At 38.8% G+C, this 18,754-nt stretch overlaps 1 protein-coding gene across 1 annotated transcript; it reads left to right on the top strand.

The window, feature by feature from the left end:
• The first annotated feature begins 1,824 nt into the window (after window positions 1-1,824).
• On the top strand, window positions 1,825-18,284 carry LOC131989765 (C-type lectin domain family 18 member A-like). The gene is made up of 12 exons (XM_059355092.1): window positions 1,825-2,050; window positions 3,488-3,579; window positions 9,142-9,375; window positions 9,506-9,603; window positions 9,964-10,085; window positions 10,621-10,728; window positions 10,850-10,942; window positions 11,817-11,923; window positions 12,043-12,172; window positions 12,331-12,427; window positions 13,181-13,272; window positions 18,072-18,284. The coding sequence occupies exons 1-12, from the start codon at window positions 1,927-1,929 to the stop codon at window positions 18,107-18,109; spliced, it is 1,335 nt and encodes a 444-aa protein (XP_059211075.1). The 5' UTR covers window positions 1,825-1,926; the 3' UTR covers window positions 18,110-18,284.
• The last annotated feature ends 470 nt before the right edge of the window (window positions 18,285-18,754 follow it).

Raw genomic sequence — 18,754 nt, 5'->3', positions numbered from 1 at the left:
TGTTCTGGTCATAAATCTCTAATAAAAATGACTTAATTGGAGAATGGATAAAAATGGTCAAAAACCCCTCCAGAATATTACATCAATAGGCAAGGCAAGGCAAGGCAAGTTTATTTGTATAGCACAATTCAACACAAGGTAATTCAAAGTGCTTTACATACACATTAAAAACAGCAAGACACAATTGAAAACAATAAAAACAGTCAATTAAAACAGGGAAGATACAGCAGGATAAAAAAAAAGAGATAAAATAATAAAAAGCACAAGTCAAACATTGTGTAGTTAAAAAGTAAGGGCAGTAGAGTAGAGCAGATAAGTGTTAAAGTTAAGAGTACGCTTCAGTAAACAATAGTGTTTTTAGTCCTGATTTAAAGGAGCTGACCGTTTGGGCAGACCTCAGATCTGCAGGTAGTTTGTTCCACAGGTGAGGAGCATAATAACTGAAAGCTGCCTCACCCCGCTTAGTTCTTGTTTTTGGGACACGCAACAAGCCAGCTCCAGATGACCTAAGGGGTCTGGATGCTTCATAGAGAGGGAGCAGATCAAGCATGTAATTTGGTCCGAGACCATTCAGAGCTTTGTAGACCAGCAGTAAGATTTTAAAATCTATATCAATACACCAAGAACTTTGGAACAACATAGCAAAATCCATGCTGTGATTTGGTTTCAAAAGATTTTGGGGATTTCTGTATTTTCAGCGATTGGTTGTGAGCATTTCTGTTCTCTAAACCGCTGAGAAACCACCTTATTGTCAATATACCTAGGAAAGCTATAACCTCTTCTTAATGCTCAAGGTCTCTAGTTTATGGTTGTAAAGTTTTGTTTAGTGAATATTCTAGAGGTCACAGCAGCTCATTTTACATTAATAATATAGCCTTAAAATTGTGCCCGCTCCAGCCTGCGAAAAAATGGCCGATGTTCCACCGGTCAGTGGAATGATAATTGAATCATTCGAATCGAATGGACGAAATTTTGATTTCAGAGGTGGGGGGGGGGGCACAAGTATCTTTAATAAAACTCAAACTCTTCAAACTCTTTCAGTTCACTGTGTTTTCTAGTAGTTCTTCTAGTTTTCTATTGTTACTTTTAAGTTTACTGTTCCCTTTTTTGGGTTAAACTTTTGTAAAGTATGTAGCAAAACATTATCACCCAATTCTGTGTTTCACCTTGTTAGTGAACTTCACCCCAACTCTGTACCACCAATTTCACACTTATTTTTGAGTTCTTGACCCAGCTCATGTCACAATGCTTAATCTCATGACTAATGTTTATTCTTTCAACCTCACCTGTGAGCCTCCAGCCTCTCCTCCTCCATCTCCTCCAGCCTCTCCTGCTCTACCACCTCCAGCCTCTTCTCCTGTATCTCCTTCTGCATCTCTACTATCCGTCACATGACAAAAAATATATTGATGCATGATAGAACAGTGTGACAAGTTGCGTAACAATCAGTAGTTGGTGTAACAATCATCAATTTTGATGATGTGGTTATAGAGGGAAAAAACGTAGTTTCACAATTATCATGAGTATGGATGTATAAAATCACATTTGTAATCCGATAAAATTAGCCTTTTGAAAAAGTGCAGGGGACATGTCCCGTGTGCCCCCCAAAAAATACGTCCGTGATTGAATCTGATTAATTGTTTGCATCTGCAGTGCAAAACGTGCAATAATCATCAGATATTTGTGCCTGATTTTGACCCGTCGAACAGTTTAGTTTGAATTGCTTTACATAAAAGACAGATTAGAAGAATATCCTAATGATCCAGTGAACTATTAAACAGCTACCGACCCTCACAGTGAGTCAGGAGCAGCTGAATAGATCCGTGCTCCGCGCTGAGGAGTGAAAAGAGGGAGGAGGAGAGCAGCGAGGCAGTGGGACTCACAGCACACAGCTCTCTGTTGTTGGAGACACTTGAGGGATTCACAATGGGCTCTGGAACCGCGTCCCGGGGTTTGGAGCTGTTTGTGGTTTTGTCTCTGCTGCCCCACTTTATCTGCGCGAACCGGATTATCAGAGACACACCGGAGCCTCAGAAGTCCACCATCACCGGTAAACACACCGCGGGCTGTGCCAGAGTCAGGTGGCCACGAGGGACAGGCAGTACTGTAGACTTCTCCAGCTAGACAACATTTTATTAGGCTAGAAGTAGTTTTTCTGAAAGAGGTTTCAGTAATAGTGTGAGAGAAGTTTTTATTTAATGTTTGCAGTCAGGTGGCAGTCTGCAGAGGACTCTGAGCAGCAGCCAAACTTTACTGTCCCTGCCTGCTGGGCTGCAGAAGTTTGGCATCAGCTAACAAATTACCATTTTGATGGCACTTTGTCAAACAAGACACAATGATTAAGCCATCACTGTGGAGTGGACACTCTGGCTTCTCTTTAACTTTAAATGTGCTCGGATTTAATAAGTAACTTTAAGGAGTGAAATGAGTTAGTTTGACCAAAGGCTACTCTAAAATGTAATGTTTATTGTATTTTTTAGATCAATGGTTATAATAAAGGATATTTGACATGTGCAGTAACTGGAACCTTATTATACAGCCTACACTGTAAAAACACAAAAATAAAACCAGCTAAAAGTCTGCAGAAGTTGCCAAACATTTCAAATAACAGTAAAGAACCGTAAGTTATTTTTCAGATAAATCATTTTAAAATACAGCTAACATACTTTAATATGACAGTTAATGTTTGGCATCTTTTGCCAGACTTTACCCTTTGTATATATCATTTTTGTTTACACTGAATTTAAAGTTTACTGTAAGAAAACAAACATTCAGCAATTTCATTTGGATTTTTCTTTTTACATAACATTCACTGTAATTTAACAACAAAGAAAATTAAGCAATTGAATTATACTCTAAATATATCTCTAATGTCCTATCATATTAATTTATAGATTTACCTTTTTTTATGGAATTCGCACTTAATGTAGAAAAAACAAGAAAAACCCTGTAAAATAATATAGAACATTTCTGGAAAATAACTTTTTTTTTAAAAATAATTTCTACATGATTAATAACACATTACAATGTAGTTATTAATAGATATAAGATAGATATAAGAATACTGTATGTGTGCATTTATGCGCAGTTTTCACTGTTAAGACACATACATTACAACTATATTGACATTCATTGCTTATAAAGTGTATATTTATATAATAATTTGTTTTTAGGGATGCTTGTTGGAGAAAAGAAAACTATATATAGGATTGTTTTGACTTTTGACATATGATGTTTTTTGTGTGTTTAACCCAACTAACCCTCAAATTGAATTGTTCATGAAACTGTGACAGACTGTATTAATCTCCCTGCTCAACCTGACACACACACACACACACACACACACACTCTCTCTCTCTCTCTCTCTCTCTCTCTCTCTCTCTCTCTCTCTCACTCTATCAAACATCCCGCCAACACATTTGCATTCTGTTGCCATGGCGACAGCAGTAGAGGCATAGTTACTTTATGAGCGTGTATTTTCTTGCAGGACTCGGGGTGAAGGAGCACTCGCAGATTGTTGCCCAGCACAATAGACTGCGCAGCCGGGTCAAACCGATGGCAGCTAACATGCAAAAAATGGTTTGTGGCATCTATTGTCTGTTTCTGCTGTGTGTGTGCGTGTGTGTGTGTGTGTGTGTGTGTGTGTTTGAATGGCGGGAATGCTGCTGCCGCCTAAATGTTATCTCAAAGTAGTTTGCCATTACTGACAGTCTGCACTCTGGAGGTGGTGCACTGCCCACATGGGTGAATTTCGCAGCAAAGTTAAGTTTACACATTTGTCTTTTATCAAAAGTTTCTGTTCTGTGTGAGACTCTCCCCCTCCACTAGTGGAAGATATTTAGCCACGTGTGGTAAACCTCACTCAAAATGCTTTTGAGTTAAAACCAGCTTGCAGCTGCCAGAGCAAAACCCAGAGAAAAACAGTAATGATGGACATAATGTTGTCAGTAATGATCAGGATGTGAAACCCTGTTGATCTGGAGCTGAACCAACTGTTCTGAGAGGCTTTCAGCCCAGAAACTTGGTTCGGAGCTGCGTTTTTACTTTTGTGTAACCTAACTACACCAGGTACGGTAGCAGCATAGTCACTTTAACATTTTACTCACTGTGGCCTTGTATTTCACTGCAATATATAAGTCCTGCATCTCTACAGAATCAGCACAATCATCATGAAATTGAATTTATACATACAACACTCAAGTGCCCACAGGTTTCATACATATCGGGGAGACAGGGTCCCCAAATACTATAGATATTAAACTATTTGCATATTTACAGCCTCTACTTACAACCTCTCCTGTCCTCTCCTCTCAGCTCTGTGTAAACAGCCTGCAGTTCTGTCTGATTTTCAGTGAATATTTGTTGCATGACTGTTCGTCTCAGCAGAATCAATCATGGCTTCACAGTGTCGCTGAGGAATCAGAATTTAATGTTTTGAACAGGATGTGGTTATTCCAAACAGTTGATGTTTGGTGACGTTTTAAATGAGACATGTATAAAGTGATTCTGAAAGAAATATTACAATTTTAAGCCTCCTTTTAGTTACTTTTCTAACGAGACTTTCATAACCAATGATCCGTTCAAGGACGGTCAAATTCAAACAACAATGCCTGTTTTTACAGTTTCTTTCTCTGATGAACTGTGTATTTTTGGCATTTTTAAAAAAATGAAAACATACATTTCAATCCAAGCAGGTTGGTGGGCTTCAGAGGGTTGAGTAAATGTAGATGTGAATGTAAATGTCACCACTGGTTATTTCACACACTCCAAAAAAAGAAAAAACGTTTTTCAAGTTGCAATCATTAAAGAAAAGGCATGGTTAAAAAAAAGGCTTTAAGTTGAGCTGTCTTCTCTGTGGTGCTGATAGTCTCAACAGTGTGTTAGTGCATCATTTGTTCTGCTCGGCTGCAGGCTGAGTGATAGAGCGGACGGTCACGACGAAGCCAAAATCAATTAACGGTGCGTCGTCTTGTGAGAGTCAAGTAATACCAATAAATCAGAATGAAACCAAGCAATATAATAAATGTGTTAGTGTCTTAATAGTGATGGTCACCACATTGGTAAAATATTATTTACAAAATGCCTGTTATAGATTTGAGAGGGTGATAAAAAGGTCATGATGAGGTGTTGCTGAGTGTGCAGCCATTTTTAACATTCATTTTCAGTTTTTTTTTCTAATCCCATTCTCTAAAAAACACCCCAGCTGCAGTAAATCCTCTCCTTATCTTATTCCATCTATTGCTTCGCTATACAGTACGTATCTGCACAACTGTCTCGCCTGCATGTGATTATGACGGAGAGGTAACGATGGGTTATGAAACTCACAATGTTCTAGATATCGTCTGAGCCTAATGTAAGATTTGTGCCAGGGCAAACTGTCACTTTGTCATAGATTACATCCTCAAAGTACAGACTGAGCCCCCTTTTCTTCGACTGCTCCTCAGCCTTGGAGAACTGTTCTCAACTGATAAGGCAGTAATGAGAAAAAGAGGATGTGGATAATCATTCTGCATTCACAACTCTGGTATTACAGGTAATTTCCCCCACCAAAGCCCTCAGAGGAAGCTTTGCCGAGCTGAAGAGGCATATTAAAGAGCTTTACTGATAAACGTTAAAAAGCTCAAGGCTTCTGCTATGTTTATGAATATCTGAATAAGGGTTTTTTTTCTCCCCCTCACACAAAAACCAACCAGTAATCATTGTGGTGAGATTGTGTTGAAGTGATTATAATATAGACCTTTAGGCTTTGCTTTCAGGGTGAGATAAAATACCAATATTTTAGGAATAAATGATGCTCCTCTCTTTCTTACCCAACGCCCTGTCTGCAGGTTTTCTTTGAGCTCGTGGGGAAGCTTTATGAGGTCTCACCATCGCTAGAAAGTTCAGTATTTACGTTTGATATGTAAATCATGACCTCGGTTTGTGAGATTGTATTTTATTAATCTCTCTCAAAACTTCTCGAGCTCCAGCACTTCATTTTAACGCTGTTAGGGCTTTACTGATTTCGCTGCTGTAATTGGGTATACAACAATATTGCAGTTAATGATGCCACAAAGAAGGCAGAACAGAGTTTTGAAGTCACATCTTTCTCAGTGAGACATTCAAATCCCACAGCAGATACAACATGACATGATGTGAAATGAACTGTCTCAGATGAAATATTGCCCGGTGACCTCTGGTGGCATCAAAGTGTGAACCGATGTCAGAGAGCAGAGTGAACAATGGACCCAAGGGGGCTCGGCCTTTCCACACCCAACATCAGTGTCACACCTCTGACATCTATCCTACAAACTCTGCCCAACCGTGCAGGAAAAGTTGTTTCATTTGTGTAGGAAGTCATTTAATCATTAGATTTCTTTGCTTCTTTGACCTAAAGGCGGGCTTAATTCATCAGATGTTACACCAAAGGGTTTATAAAGAAGCGTATAACTTTTCTTATGATACATTCACAGTATTTACTGAGCATCAATAGTATCTTAACCTTAGCTCCAGGCTCCAGAGGTCCCTTCCTCACTGTTTAACCCCCCTTAGTTTTGGGCTAATTTGTCCATTTTTGAATACTTGTCATTCTGCCTGTGTAAACCACTTAAGCAGCTTCGTTTTTTACGTTGTGACTTCAAGAAGTAGTCATGTGATTTGATCATGCCAGCATGATAACCTACTCCAGATGGTGAGCTGTAGGTTTCAGACATCTTTCCAATAAACCCAGGTGATTCCTGTATGTTCTGTAGGTTTATGAATGCCTAACGAAGTGGTTCTTCAGTGCCTCCCTTTTCTAAACAACAAATATTTCCAACTGTAATCTGATTTACTAGTAATTTTTTAGTGTTGGTATACATATGATCAAAGTTAACATTGTTAAACAGGACTACTTTTTTTTAGGTTTAGGCAACAAAGGTACTTGGTTAGATTTAGGAAAAGATCACGGCTTGGGTTAAAATAAGTTTGCGACCTTGTAGTGTAAACAATGCTTAATTTTTTTAAAAATCGCCACATTGACTTTTATTCAACACCAGTCTCTTGAGTAAAAGTCTGTGTTCGTTTGACCCATTCGTCCACCTCAAACTCCTCTCTGTGCGAACTTTGTCACTCTTTATACCCACATTATCTAGCTTCCTCCTTTGCTTTCGTCATAATTGCATCATAAAGCGATTTGGATAAAAGCGCTATATAAGTGCACTCCATAATTGCTACAGCCACAAGAGGTTGCACCCGAACAACAAACGAAAAATATGGGGCGCAATAAGCTGCTTGCACAGACGATATATACAGACATTAGTCATGATTTATTAATAGTGTGTCTTATTAGAAAGTTCAACCCAAGAGAGTTTTAAACTGACTAGTCCTTGTAATGACTAGTGCCAAAAAAGTTGGGAAGATATGTGAAACATCAATAAAAACAGAATTAGAATAGAGTGTATATTTTTCAAAAAACAAAGGTTATCAGTTTGAACATATATATTATTATATCAATTAATTATCAGTTATTAACTTAATATGAGTCAAAAGGGATAAGCAAATTATCACATTCTTTATTATTTACATTTTAGATATCCCAACCTTTTTGGAGTGTGGGTTGTAAGAGGCATAACACCTGCATTAAAGACCTGGTAATGAAAAAAAAGTGATAATCATTCAACAACACTCATTAGTGTCTTTCCATTCCGTTTTATATGTTTTCATACAAAGTTTGAATCTGTAACTTTCCACACAGCCTTTCCTAGTAGTGAAAGTACCTGAATGTGATGTTTGTACTGCAGCAAATATGGCTGGGGAGTGATTGATTGTGGAAAGTTTGTGTGGAAACCAGTCGTTTATTTGAATCAGCCACTGCAAATCTTGGAAAATGTGCCACTTGTGAAGTGTTTACACCAGTGGAGCACACAATGAGTGTCAGTCAGTGTTTGTTGGCCCGGTGGTGGACTGGAAGCTTGCCCAAGGAGTCTTCCTGCCTGTTGCCCACTGTACTCTAAGACCGGCTCCGACCCCTGAGAAGGATTAAGCGGGTAAAGAAAATCACTCATGCACTATTAGGAATGACCTTCATGCCAAGGAGTTTTCCTTTCATCCAGTTTTAATCAGTATCTACAAAGTACAATATGAACTTCATTTCAGATTTAAGGCTCAGCTCCAACTCCAAAAGATTCAACAAATTTAGATTATTATATGAGTTGATGATGAGAATTCTCTGTTGGTAATTATTGATTTAATTGGTAATTCATTATTCATTTTAATAAATAATTGATAACTCATTATTTAACTAATTTTTCTTCAGAATGCATTAAAGTCCCAGAACATTTCTGTGGGTTTCACATGAGGCAGCTGATGGCTTTTCAGCAACTTCTGAAACACACAGATATAATATAACTTCACATGTGCTTGTAAGATACAAGACATCAAAATAAAAATAAAAATAAATGCTTTTAGTTTTACTGTATATATTATCACTCTGAGCCCCATCAGTGTATGTATTCTTTAATCAAAGATACACAGTTTATTTTAGAAATAAACTGTAAAAACAGGCATTGTGGTCAAAATCTGAATTTTGCAACAGTGCTTAAATGGATCATTGGTTATGAAAGTTTCTGTTAGAAAAAGTAACTAAAACAAAACTTAAAATTGTGATATTTCAGTCAAAATCACTTTATTCTACATGTCTCATTTATGATGTTGCCACAAAATAAACGGTTTAGAATAACTAGATCCTGTTAAAAACATTAAATTCTATTCTCTGCCACACTGTGAAGCCATGATTGATTCTGCTGAGACGAACAGTCACGTGACAAATATTCACTGAAAATTTGTTTACACAGAGCTGAGAGGAGTGGACAGGAGTGGTTGTAAAAATGCAAATAGTTCAATATGTATAGCATGTGCAGACCTTATTTTTTTCCCAATATTCATGACACATACAAGCACTGTGTTTAATATATAAATTCCAGTTTATTCTAGTTTTTTTTTTATTATTTATTGCAGAAATTCAACTTGGGGTTTTTAATTTTTTTGTCATTATAACTGTGACATTCTGCACAAGAGCAAAATGTAAATAGAGCAAAAAAATGCCCTGGATTGGTTTGGGGTTCAGAGGGTTAAAAACGAAAAGATGTGTACTGATATTTAATATGATTATTGTGTTTACAGGAGTGGAATGAGAAGTTGGCCTTACTTGCAAAAGAGAGAGCTGCGTCATGTCACACAGACCCGCCTCCTCAGCACTCCTCATCGTTCAGTCACATCGGCTGGAACTCACATCTCTCCGCTTATGGTGTCACCTCATTTTCGAACGCTATTCACTCTTGGTTTGAGGAAGGAGAAGATTACCTTTACACGAGTGGACAATGTAGAGAGAACACAACCTGTCAGCACTATACACAGGTAATAAAAAGAAACAAACTGTATCTATGTTTGTGTGGAGTCATACTCACAGATATTCAAACACATTTTTTTCACATTTTCTTTAAAAGTACTGATGTTTGTATGTATTTCTCAATCTTGTGTTGTGCAGTTGGTGTGGGCCACTTCGAGTCATGTGGGATGTGCCAGCCAGCTGTGTCTGAGAGACGGAGACCTCTGGGAGATGTTCGTCTGTGCATATTACCCCGGGTAATAATTACACACTTTTGCCCCAAAAATGTAGCGTTTAATTCATCTGAGGACAGCACAGAATAAATACAGAAAACACAGAAAACTACTACTACTCTTAAAATTCCGTTTTACACAAGCAGCTTAATCTGGAATCCGCAGCAGCAATGCTTCTTTACTTGGTTCACTTTTTAAAAAGAAAATATTATGTAAAAGTACCTGCGTGGAGGCCACAGAGTGTATGCAATCATGTCCTTGTTCTGTGTGGAGATGTTATTGAACATTACTACGGTTTTAGTCCAGCTGCCGGGATTCTCAAGCTTGTGAGATTGTGTGTATTTTAGTATATGTGTTCTGCAGTATATGTATGTGTTTCTGCAGGGGTAACTGGGAGGTGAATGGTCGGCTGGTGATGCCCTATAAGAAGGGGCTGTACTGCTCTCTGTGCACCTCTTCTATGTCTGGCTGCTTCAGACTGTGGGACCACGTAGGAGGATTATGTGGTAAGATAATACATAATATATATATTAGTCATTGGACATTCACAATATCTCTCTGAGAGAGAACTTAATAAGTTCTTTGCAATAAATATTAGTGGGTTTCAAAAGGGAACTCCACAAGGACTAAACACCAAAACAGACATGCATATCATACTTATTGTGTTTTTAAAGGATAAAAGTAGGATTTACCACTACTTAAACCACTAAAGTAGAAATGTCCATTATGCTCCCCAAGGCCATCTGCACATCTATGTTTAGCCATTGTTATCAAATGAAAATTAAGTCAAATTTAACAAAGATGGCAGATGTGCTTATGTGATATATCTGCTTAGGATATGTTTCACTGAACCAGTAATTTTCTATTTGCCTTTCATTATTTTTTGTGTGTGTTCGATGAATTACTGTTATTTTATTCAACTAAAATCACAGTTTTGCTGCAAAGCTATTGATATGCAGTGCGCATGTTTGTGTGTTTCCTTGTTTGTGTGCGCACTTGTTTCATGTGCGTTCGTTGGTGTGAATGCACATTTGTTATCAGAGATTCCAAAGAATCCGTGTCGGATGAGCTGCGGTCAGCACGGCCATCTGAACATCTCATCCTGCAAGTGCACGTGTGAGCCGGGCTTCACCGGACGCCTCTGCCAAGGTAACACTCATCAACATCACCCTGAGTAGTATTGAGACAGTATTGTTATCAGGTCTCATTAAATTGGTTCTGTGTTAAATTAGAAATGCAGATTTCACTACACCAAGTGTCTGTTTTTCAGTACGGTGCAGCATGCAGTGTGTACACGGTCGTTTCAAAGAAGAAGAATGCTCTTGCCTGTGTGATGTTGGCTATGGTGGTGCTGAGTGTGCAGGTAAGTGCCGCGTAGTTCTTATGTGTTTTTCATATAACTCAGCAATTTGTACTCTGAGACACAGATTAATTCAAAAGCACGTACATACTGAAGAAATTCATCTGGTTGCTGCAAGATTCTTATTTAAAGGGATGCAAGGTTTGTTGATATGGTGAAAACATGATATAAGCACCACAATATTGGCTTGTTAACCCTCTGCACCCCAACAAGCTGTTTCAGGGCTTTTTTATTTTTTTTCTCTTTTTACGTTTTACTCACTGTGGCCTTGTATTTTACTGGAATGTACAGTATAAGTCCTGCACCTTTATGAAATCAGCACAATCATGGCTAGAAGATGTATTTTGTGCAGAATAACACAGTTGAAATAACATGAACCATAAAAAAGAGAAAAAAAAGTTAGCAAGTTGAATTTTAAAATAATTAATAATTACTTGTTTAAATATTGGAATAAAATTGAATGTGTATATACTTTTCCTAGTGCCCACAAGTGTTATGAATATTGAAAAAAAAGTTTGTCTCCACATGCTATAAATATTGAACCATTTGCATTTTTACAACCTCTCCTGTCCTTTTCTCTCTGCTCTGTGTAAACTTCCTGCAGTTCTGTTTGATTTTCAGTGAATATTTGTCACATGATCATTCATCTCAGCAGAATCAGAATTTAATGTTTTTAACAGGATCAAGTTATTCCAAATGTTTTATTTTGGCGGTATTTTAAATGAGACATGTAGAATGAAGTGATTTTGGCAGAATTATCACAATTGTAAGCTTTGTTTTGGTTACTTTTTCTTCACTCCCTGTGATCCATTCAAATAAAAAAAAAATGCCAATAATGCCTCTTTTCACAGTTCTACTTTTGATTGTGTCCCAACAGAGAAAGTGCAGTTTCCCTTTCACAGCTGTGATGTGATGATAGATGGTGATTGCTTCATGGTGTCTTCAGAAGCTTCCACCTACTACGGAGCCAAAAGTCACTGTCAGGTGAGAGACAGGTGTGTGTTACCCACTGAGAGGGTGAAACAAGCTCTACAGCCATTATACAGTATATTACATACATCTACATGCAAGCACTTAGTATTTTCTTTTGTTTACACCACCAGGACCGAGGAGGTATTCTAGCTCAGATTCACAATCAGAAGGTTCAGGACATCCTGGCGTTTTATCTCAGTCAGCTGGAGACGAGCAACGAGGTCACTAACACTGACTTTGAGACAAGAAACTTCTGGATTGGTACAGTCTCTCATTTGCAAATAAATGCCAGGATATGATAATGTTCTCCAACACCGTGCAGCACGACCAGACTCTGCTGTCGTTTTGTCCAGATGTTCTACCAGGTGGAGGTGCAGAGATGCTGCACGGATAAAACAGCAATGTTTTTTGCTCCACAGGTTTGACATACAAGCCTCTGAAAGACTCATTTCGCTGGGACACAGGAGAGATCCCTGGATACAGCAGCTTTGCCTTTGGGCAACCTGACAACCAAGGGTAAGAGACACATTTACTCACAGACATTAGCTCCTGCAGGGTGCATCATACGCAGAGACAGCCAGGTGCAATGGAGCTAAACAAACAAACAAACAACAAACAGATCATCTCAAAAATTACTTTTTGGTGGGAGCTTCAGGCTTTTTTATTTATGGATGTGTCTTCCTATGGGATCTACAATAATACTGTAATTGATGCATACAGACATTGGTCTTTTATTTGATTTAATCTTGAAATGACATCAAATTCCTCTAATAAATGTATATTTTAACATATGGTGTAACTAGGAAAAGACAGTGATGTTGCCTGACCTGCAACCTTCACTCTGACCACTAGATGTCTCTCTCTTTCTGTCTCCTTTACTCCATCCCTCTCATCTATCCATCTCCCTATCTAACCAATCTGTTAGTTAGTTATTTAATTGACAAGAGTAGTATAATGTAAGTATTAATACTTTTAATCATGTAGACATGTATGAATGACAATACTATTGTCTGATATCTATATCTGAGACTGAATCTGTTTGGCCACATTTGAAAGTCTGTTTGCTGAAGCTAAAACTACAAAATCCTGTGCTGGTTTGTCTGCCTCACACCACTTTATCAGAAATTCAAACAAACAAAGCTTGGTCTGAGAAAAGCGTTTTACCCTTCTACTTTATAGTAAAGCTGTCTGATCAGCAGCTCAAAAAATAAGATGCAGTGGAAAACCTCAGCAGGCAGAGTCACTTACTGCTTTTCTTTCTCTGTCTAGCTTTGGAAACTGTGTGGAGCTGCAGGCGTCAAGTGCTTTTAACTGGAACGACCAGCGATGTAAGACCCACAACCGATACATTTGCCTGCATGGTAAGGCTCCTTCTGAGAAAGGGTGGATGGAAGTGTTGAAGGTTGAGTTCTCTTTTGTACAAATGACCACCCAATGTGACCGAGTGGACCTTCCTGCTGGGAGGCAGTCATCACTCTGTCGCCCTACAGATGTGATATTTGATATAGGTAATAATTCAGAATAGTTAAGACCATTGTTTACATACTTTGGGCACAAAACCAAATACCCGATCACTGATAGCTATTCTTTTCTTGCCTCTGAAAACTATACACATTTAGCTGCATGGTTGGCTGCATTTATTCAACTGCAGCAGCATGTCCACAGTTGATTTTAAAGGGAGACTAGCTTGCCATCTCATATTTCTCATTAAACACGGTTCAGCTTGGTCGGTATGCATTTTGTCTTCACTCCTGCCATTCAGCGGGGTAATGGTAGATGACCATTTTCTCAAGGGAAAATTAACACACATAAAAAAATGTAAAGGCTGAGCTGAAAAGTCATTATAGTAGCATGTATGACACTGTCTAGCCTTTAATGCTGCATGTCTAATATGCAATTAGCCTACATAGATGAGTCTTGCTGGGTTAAAATAATAATGGCCCATAGAATAATGAGTAAATGGGACAGAAGAGCCCTTCGTCCATAGATTTCTGTTAAAGGACTCGATGACACAACAGTGAGCGTTGTATTGCCTCAATACAGCATCTCCCTATCACAAGGGGAGGGTCTGAGTGTATTTTGACAGTACTTGAAATTATACGGCGATTTCACACTAAATTACTAGACAGGCCCGTGCACACATAGGGCCCTAGGGGTGCTTGAGCCCCTGCCCTTTTTGAATCGTATTAAAAAGTGCCCTCTGATGTTTTTTGTTTTGTTTTTTTGTTTTTTAAATAACATGAATAAATAGGGATGTAAAAAAAACGGTGCTACAAAAACTCCACGGTATTTTACCATACCCATTTTCTTGTAATACGGGGTTGTTGTGTGTATTGAGCCTGCCGATTCTCTGTCTGTTGCATCGCGCACTTGTCGCCAGAGAGAGAGAGACAGAGTGAGAGGGGGCGAGTAAGTGAGGGGGAGAGAAGCCTCTGCCCCCTGGAAAACTGAGGAGACGTGACAGTGGAGCAACTTGAACCTGTGAGTTATGGTCTAACTAGTCACCGTCCACTTATTCGCTTAAATATGGGTCATATTTCAGAAAAACGCCCTATTTTAGTCAATGTGTCAGCTTCCATCGGCTGCAGCTCTGCTGTATCACGGCTCGATTTTTACTGGACTTTGGAGCATGGCGCAGGAAATCGTGTACAAAGTACATTCTCTTTCTTTCTTTTTTTTTTTTAAATACATTTTAAAAATAAAATGCACAATGTTTACGGCGGATCATATTTCCCTCACTACAGGTCTGAGGTTTTAACATCACAAAATAGGCAGATCAACAGGTCTGCACCGTTGTTGTCTTACTCTCTTCTGTAGAGGAAGGTCTGGTGGAGAGACTATTTTCCTACTACTCTTCTGGATTAAAATGAGGTGTTATTGGTTTTGTGGTTCTTACAACCCCTATAGTGTGGGCTGTTTATCATGCCACAATTCTGAAACCTGCTATTCTAGTCTAGATATAAAGTTTATTGTGACTTTGCTACTACTGTGTGGGCTAACAAAATAATAATGATAATAATATAATAGCTAATAATAATAATGATAATAAAGTAATTTCAGCATTCCGGGGATAAGAACTGTAGGTTATCTGTGTTTGAAATATTACCATCTGTATTTAAACTTTATTCGTGTTGATTATGCCTGCAGCACAATGCCAAAAAAAGAAAGGATACAGGAAAGGAGAAGGAGCGCCAGGAAGCAGCTAAGGGTAGCAGACCTCTTAATGCATGCAAGTACTAGCACCAAAATTCAAGAAAGAACACAGGCCTAAGAAAGTGTTACACCTGTGAGAGAGGCAGAAAAGGACCGGGAAAAAAATTTGGGGTGGGCTTTGCGCGCACACATGCTGCCCTTTTCTGAATTTGAGCCCCTGCCCCTCTATAATCATGTGCACTTCCCTTTTACTAGACAGTCTTCGAAGCCAGGGATCAGAGTGAGTGTGATGGGTGGTAATGGTGGTGACTGGTCATCCTGGGAAACCATCAGTGTAGTGTAGAGTCCTGGCCTGTTCCCGAATAAATTATGTTCGGTGTCACTCTGGCAGCCTTTTTACAGAAATGTTTAGCTAATTTTACCACCAGAAACATCATCGCTTCATATAGTCAACTAACATCAACTCCAGGCATTATACCTGTTGGCAAACAGTTCATCTCTTCAAATAGATTCTGCATATTAATGCACAATCTGTAGGCAACTGGACCAAATGTTCGTGTCAGAAGTTTTCTGATTTCTGCAGCCATGTAGTGCCAAAGAAGTGGAATCCTTTAGTCAAAATTCAGTCCTGTAGTGTCCTGGAACCCATCAGCTATTGTCTGATGATGATTTAGCGTTACATTGGCTTGCATAACTTATGTAACAATCCAGTCATGGATGTTGTCTCAATTCCAATTCCAACTAAACGATGACCAGCGCACAGGAAGAGGAGGTTTTGGCCTTGATATCCACTGGAACCCCAGAAATATTAGCCTTTGCCTCCAGAGGCTGAATCGTCGTTGGACCAGGTTCCAAGATTGGCAAACCATTGTCTAACTTTCCATCCAACATGACCATCTGACCGATGAATGAAATTTAAAATTCTCCTTAACATTTCGCTCCACCAACTCCCTTTTTCATTGACTATGTTTCGCATTTTTATGCAGTTTTTAGAGATGTCAATATGTCAGAGACACTGCAGTCCGTGGTCAGTGTCTAAAAGTCAAGTAGGCGTCTCGGTCCACCAACTCCTGAGCAACATATATGTGGGTGTTTAAGATTAAATATTTTATGAGTGATATGAAACTCAGCCATGAAGTAAATGTGAAGGCCAGCAAACTAAAAGAGAGAACTAAAAGTGCAGACTCAGGTACTCTGTTCAGTGCTACAGGCTGAGTATTTCACACCACATATTGATTTGATTCCACGCTTAATGTCAAATATATCACTTAATGGAGCTTTACAATGTTTGCATTTGTTTGGATAATAGCAGCTGCTGTTCTCTACTGTGCCCAGACAATTAGGATTAGCTATTTTTACTACCTCTGTCCCTGATAATGACAGCAGAGAGACGTCTAAAATGTTAATCCAGTGGGTCCATTAATGATATGACCACAACACTGAAAGATCTGTGCGATCCTGCCAACACGTTTAAACATGGCACTCAGTCTAAATCAATGGCACTCATTCGCTTGCCATCTAGAGCCTTTGTGCGATCAATATACGTCAGCTCCACAAAGGCCCGCAGTGTTTAGAAACACACATACCACTTACATTGATTGTAAGGAACGAGAGGGCGGCAGATGTTTAGTTTTACCGACTTGAGTGCATCTTTGCAACTGGTTGGTGGGTAGTCTGGTATTGATCACTCATAGCTGAATGAGTGACCTATTCTAAATGTGGTCAACGTTGCAAGGGGGACATTTTTACAACCAACGTTTTGAAGACCTCTTAACGTTTCCCTCTTTGTAGTTTGTATTAGTGTAAAACAGGACTAAAAGATTGTGATCAAGAGAGGGCTTAAGGGTCAGGTTACATATCAGCAGCAAACCTTTGCTATAAAAGTAACATTCCACTGAAGCAACAAAGAGAAAAATGCATAAATTCAGCTGATTATAAGCACACAGATCCCTCCTTCTGCCTTCAGAGTAATTTCCAGCCCTCATTGCTGTGTTGTGTTAATTGGTGATAAAATGATAAGTGGATATCACAACGCCTGAGGCAGACACTAAGCCACATTTCTCCAGTGTACTGTCTGTGCATGTGTATGTGTTTCCATATGCATTATGAAAGCAGTCTTACTCTCTTGTGTCATGTCTTACATTATTAACAGTTTCCTCACAGCCAGAGTTGAGTAGACTGAATGATTATTTGGGATTTATTTATGCACACTTGGATTTTTAGTAGATTTTCAACCGACTTTTAGTCATTTAAGAGTGGGGGTACTGTGGACCTAAATTCAGGTGAAAGGCGTTTTGACTTTGCGGTGTTTGGCGTCAACCAGTGCTTCTGGATATTGGCACTATACTAAGCCAGGATTGTTCCCTGGTCTCAGATAAAGATGCTCAGTTTGGGCTTATGGGGAACCATTATTATATATTTCTTGCAGTGGCCTTTCTAATATGAGCAGTGATGAAAGTGACTATTTTGTTACGAACAAGGAGTTGAAGCATACAGCATTGGCTATCTAGCATGCTACCACATAAGCTAACGTTAGTGTTACATTGTGTTCAACTACCACTTTTCCCATTTCGCTGCGTACATTGTTCATAGTAGTTACAATTCTGTTTGAAGATTGTTTAAGATCACTTTGATAACCACCTTGGTGTATTAAATAATGAATAGCAACGTTAGCTAGTTACTTGGTATAGCACCAGCGTTAGTTTGATTTCCACAGCTTAGCTAACGATAGGTCGCTCTGTTTCAACATCAGCTGGAAAGGAGTAAATGCTCACAGGGGAGAATTAAAAAGTAACGGATGAAAAGGAAAGGGGGGACAAGCGAAACTCTGTCGAGCTAAACACACACTCCTCAGAAATTTTAGTAGCCAGTTAGGCTAACTGACTGGCTAACCACCGTATTTAAGACATAGATGTGACTGTAAAAATGATCACAAATGCTAAAACATACCATATATGTTCACATTGATTATATGTACATAACATTGGTTTTTGTTTGTGTCTCACAGCTGCAGAGCACATCGCCCTGTGGGAGGACGACAGGTGACCTGGATTTCTCAAAGGGGTGAAACTCTGTGTGCTGTACGTGTTTAAAGTTGGTTGGGATAATGGCCATTATTGTTGTTGTTTTTTAATCCTTGTGCACATATTAATGTAGTTTAGATGTACTATATATACTGTACATGCTTGAATGTTTAATGCAAATGTTTAATCATTAAATGTTTGTATGAACGTATTTGTGTAATTCTTTGCATAACTCCTCTGAGTTAGAAGCAGCTGTATCTCCTCCATCCTCCAGCCTCATACGACCTCAAAATCAATTTGGTCTGGAATCATTAAAGAACATTTGAGTTCTGGTCATGCTGCTCGGAGGAATGAGGAGAAAGAGAAGAGAAGACTGCTTGCAGTTATGGTGGTGGGCTTTGCCATCATTTGTCAAAGAGCAGTGGAGACGGGACAAATAACAGCAGCAATAAAACAACACTAAAGAAAATAAGGAGATAATTAACATTCTGGAGAAGTAAAACACTGCCCTGTGGTTCACTCGTTCTCTTAATCTAGGCTTTGCTTTCAGTTTATGAGAGTATTTAAGAGCAAATAATTCTAATGCACATATTAGTTAATGCAACAGACACATTATGGAAAGTAATGTGTATTTTTATGTGTTTCGTTTTTGTTATTTATGACTCTA

This window comes from Centropristis striata, chromosome 2 (genome assembly GCF_030273125.1).
Source record: "Centropristis striata isolate RG_2023a ecotype Rhode Island chromosome 2, C.striata_1.0, whole genome shotgun sequence".
NCBI lineage: Eukaryota > Metazoa > Chordata > Actinopteri > Perciformes > Serranidae > Centropristis > Centropristis striata.
The sequence above is the reverse complement of the archived record's forward strand: the minus strand, read 5'-3'. Positions and strand labels throughout refer to the sequence as shown.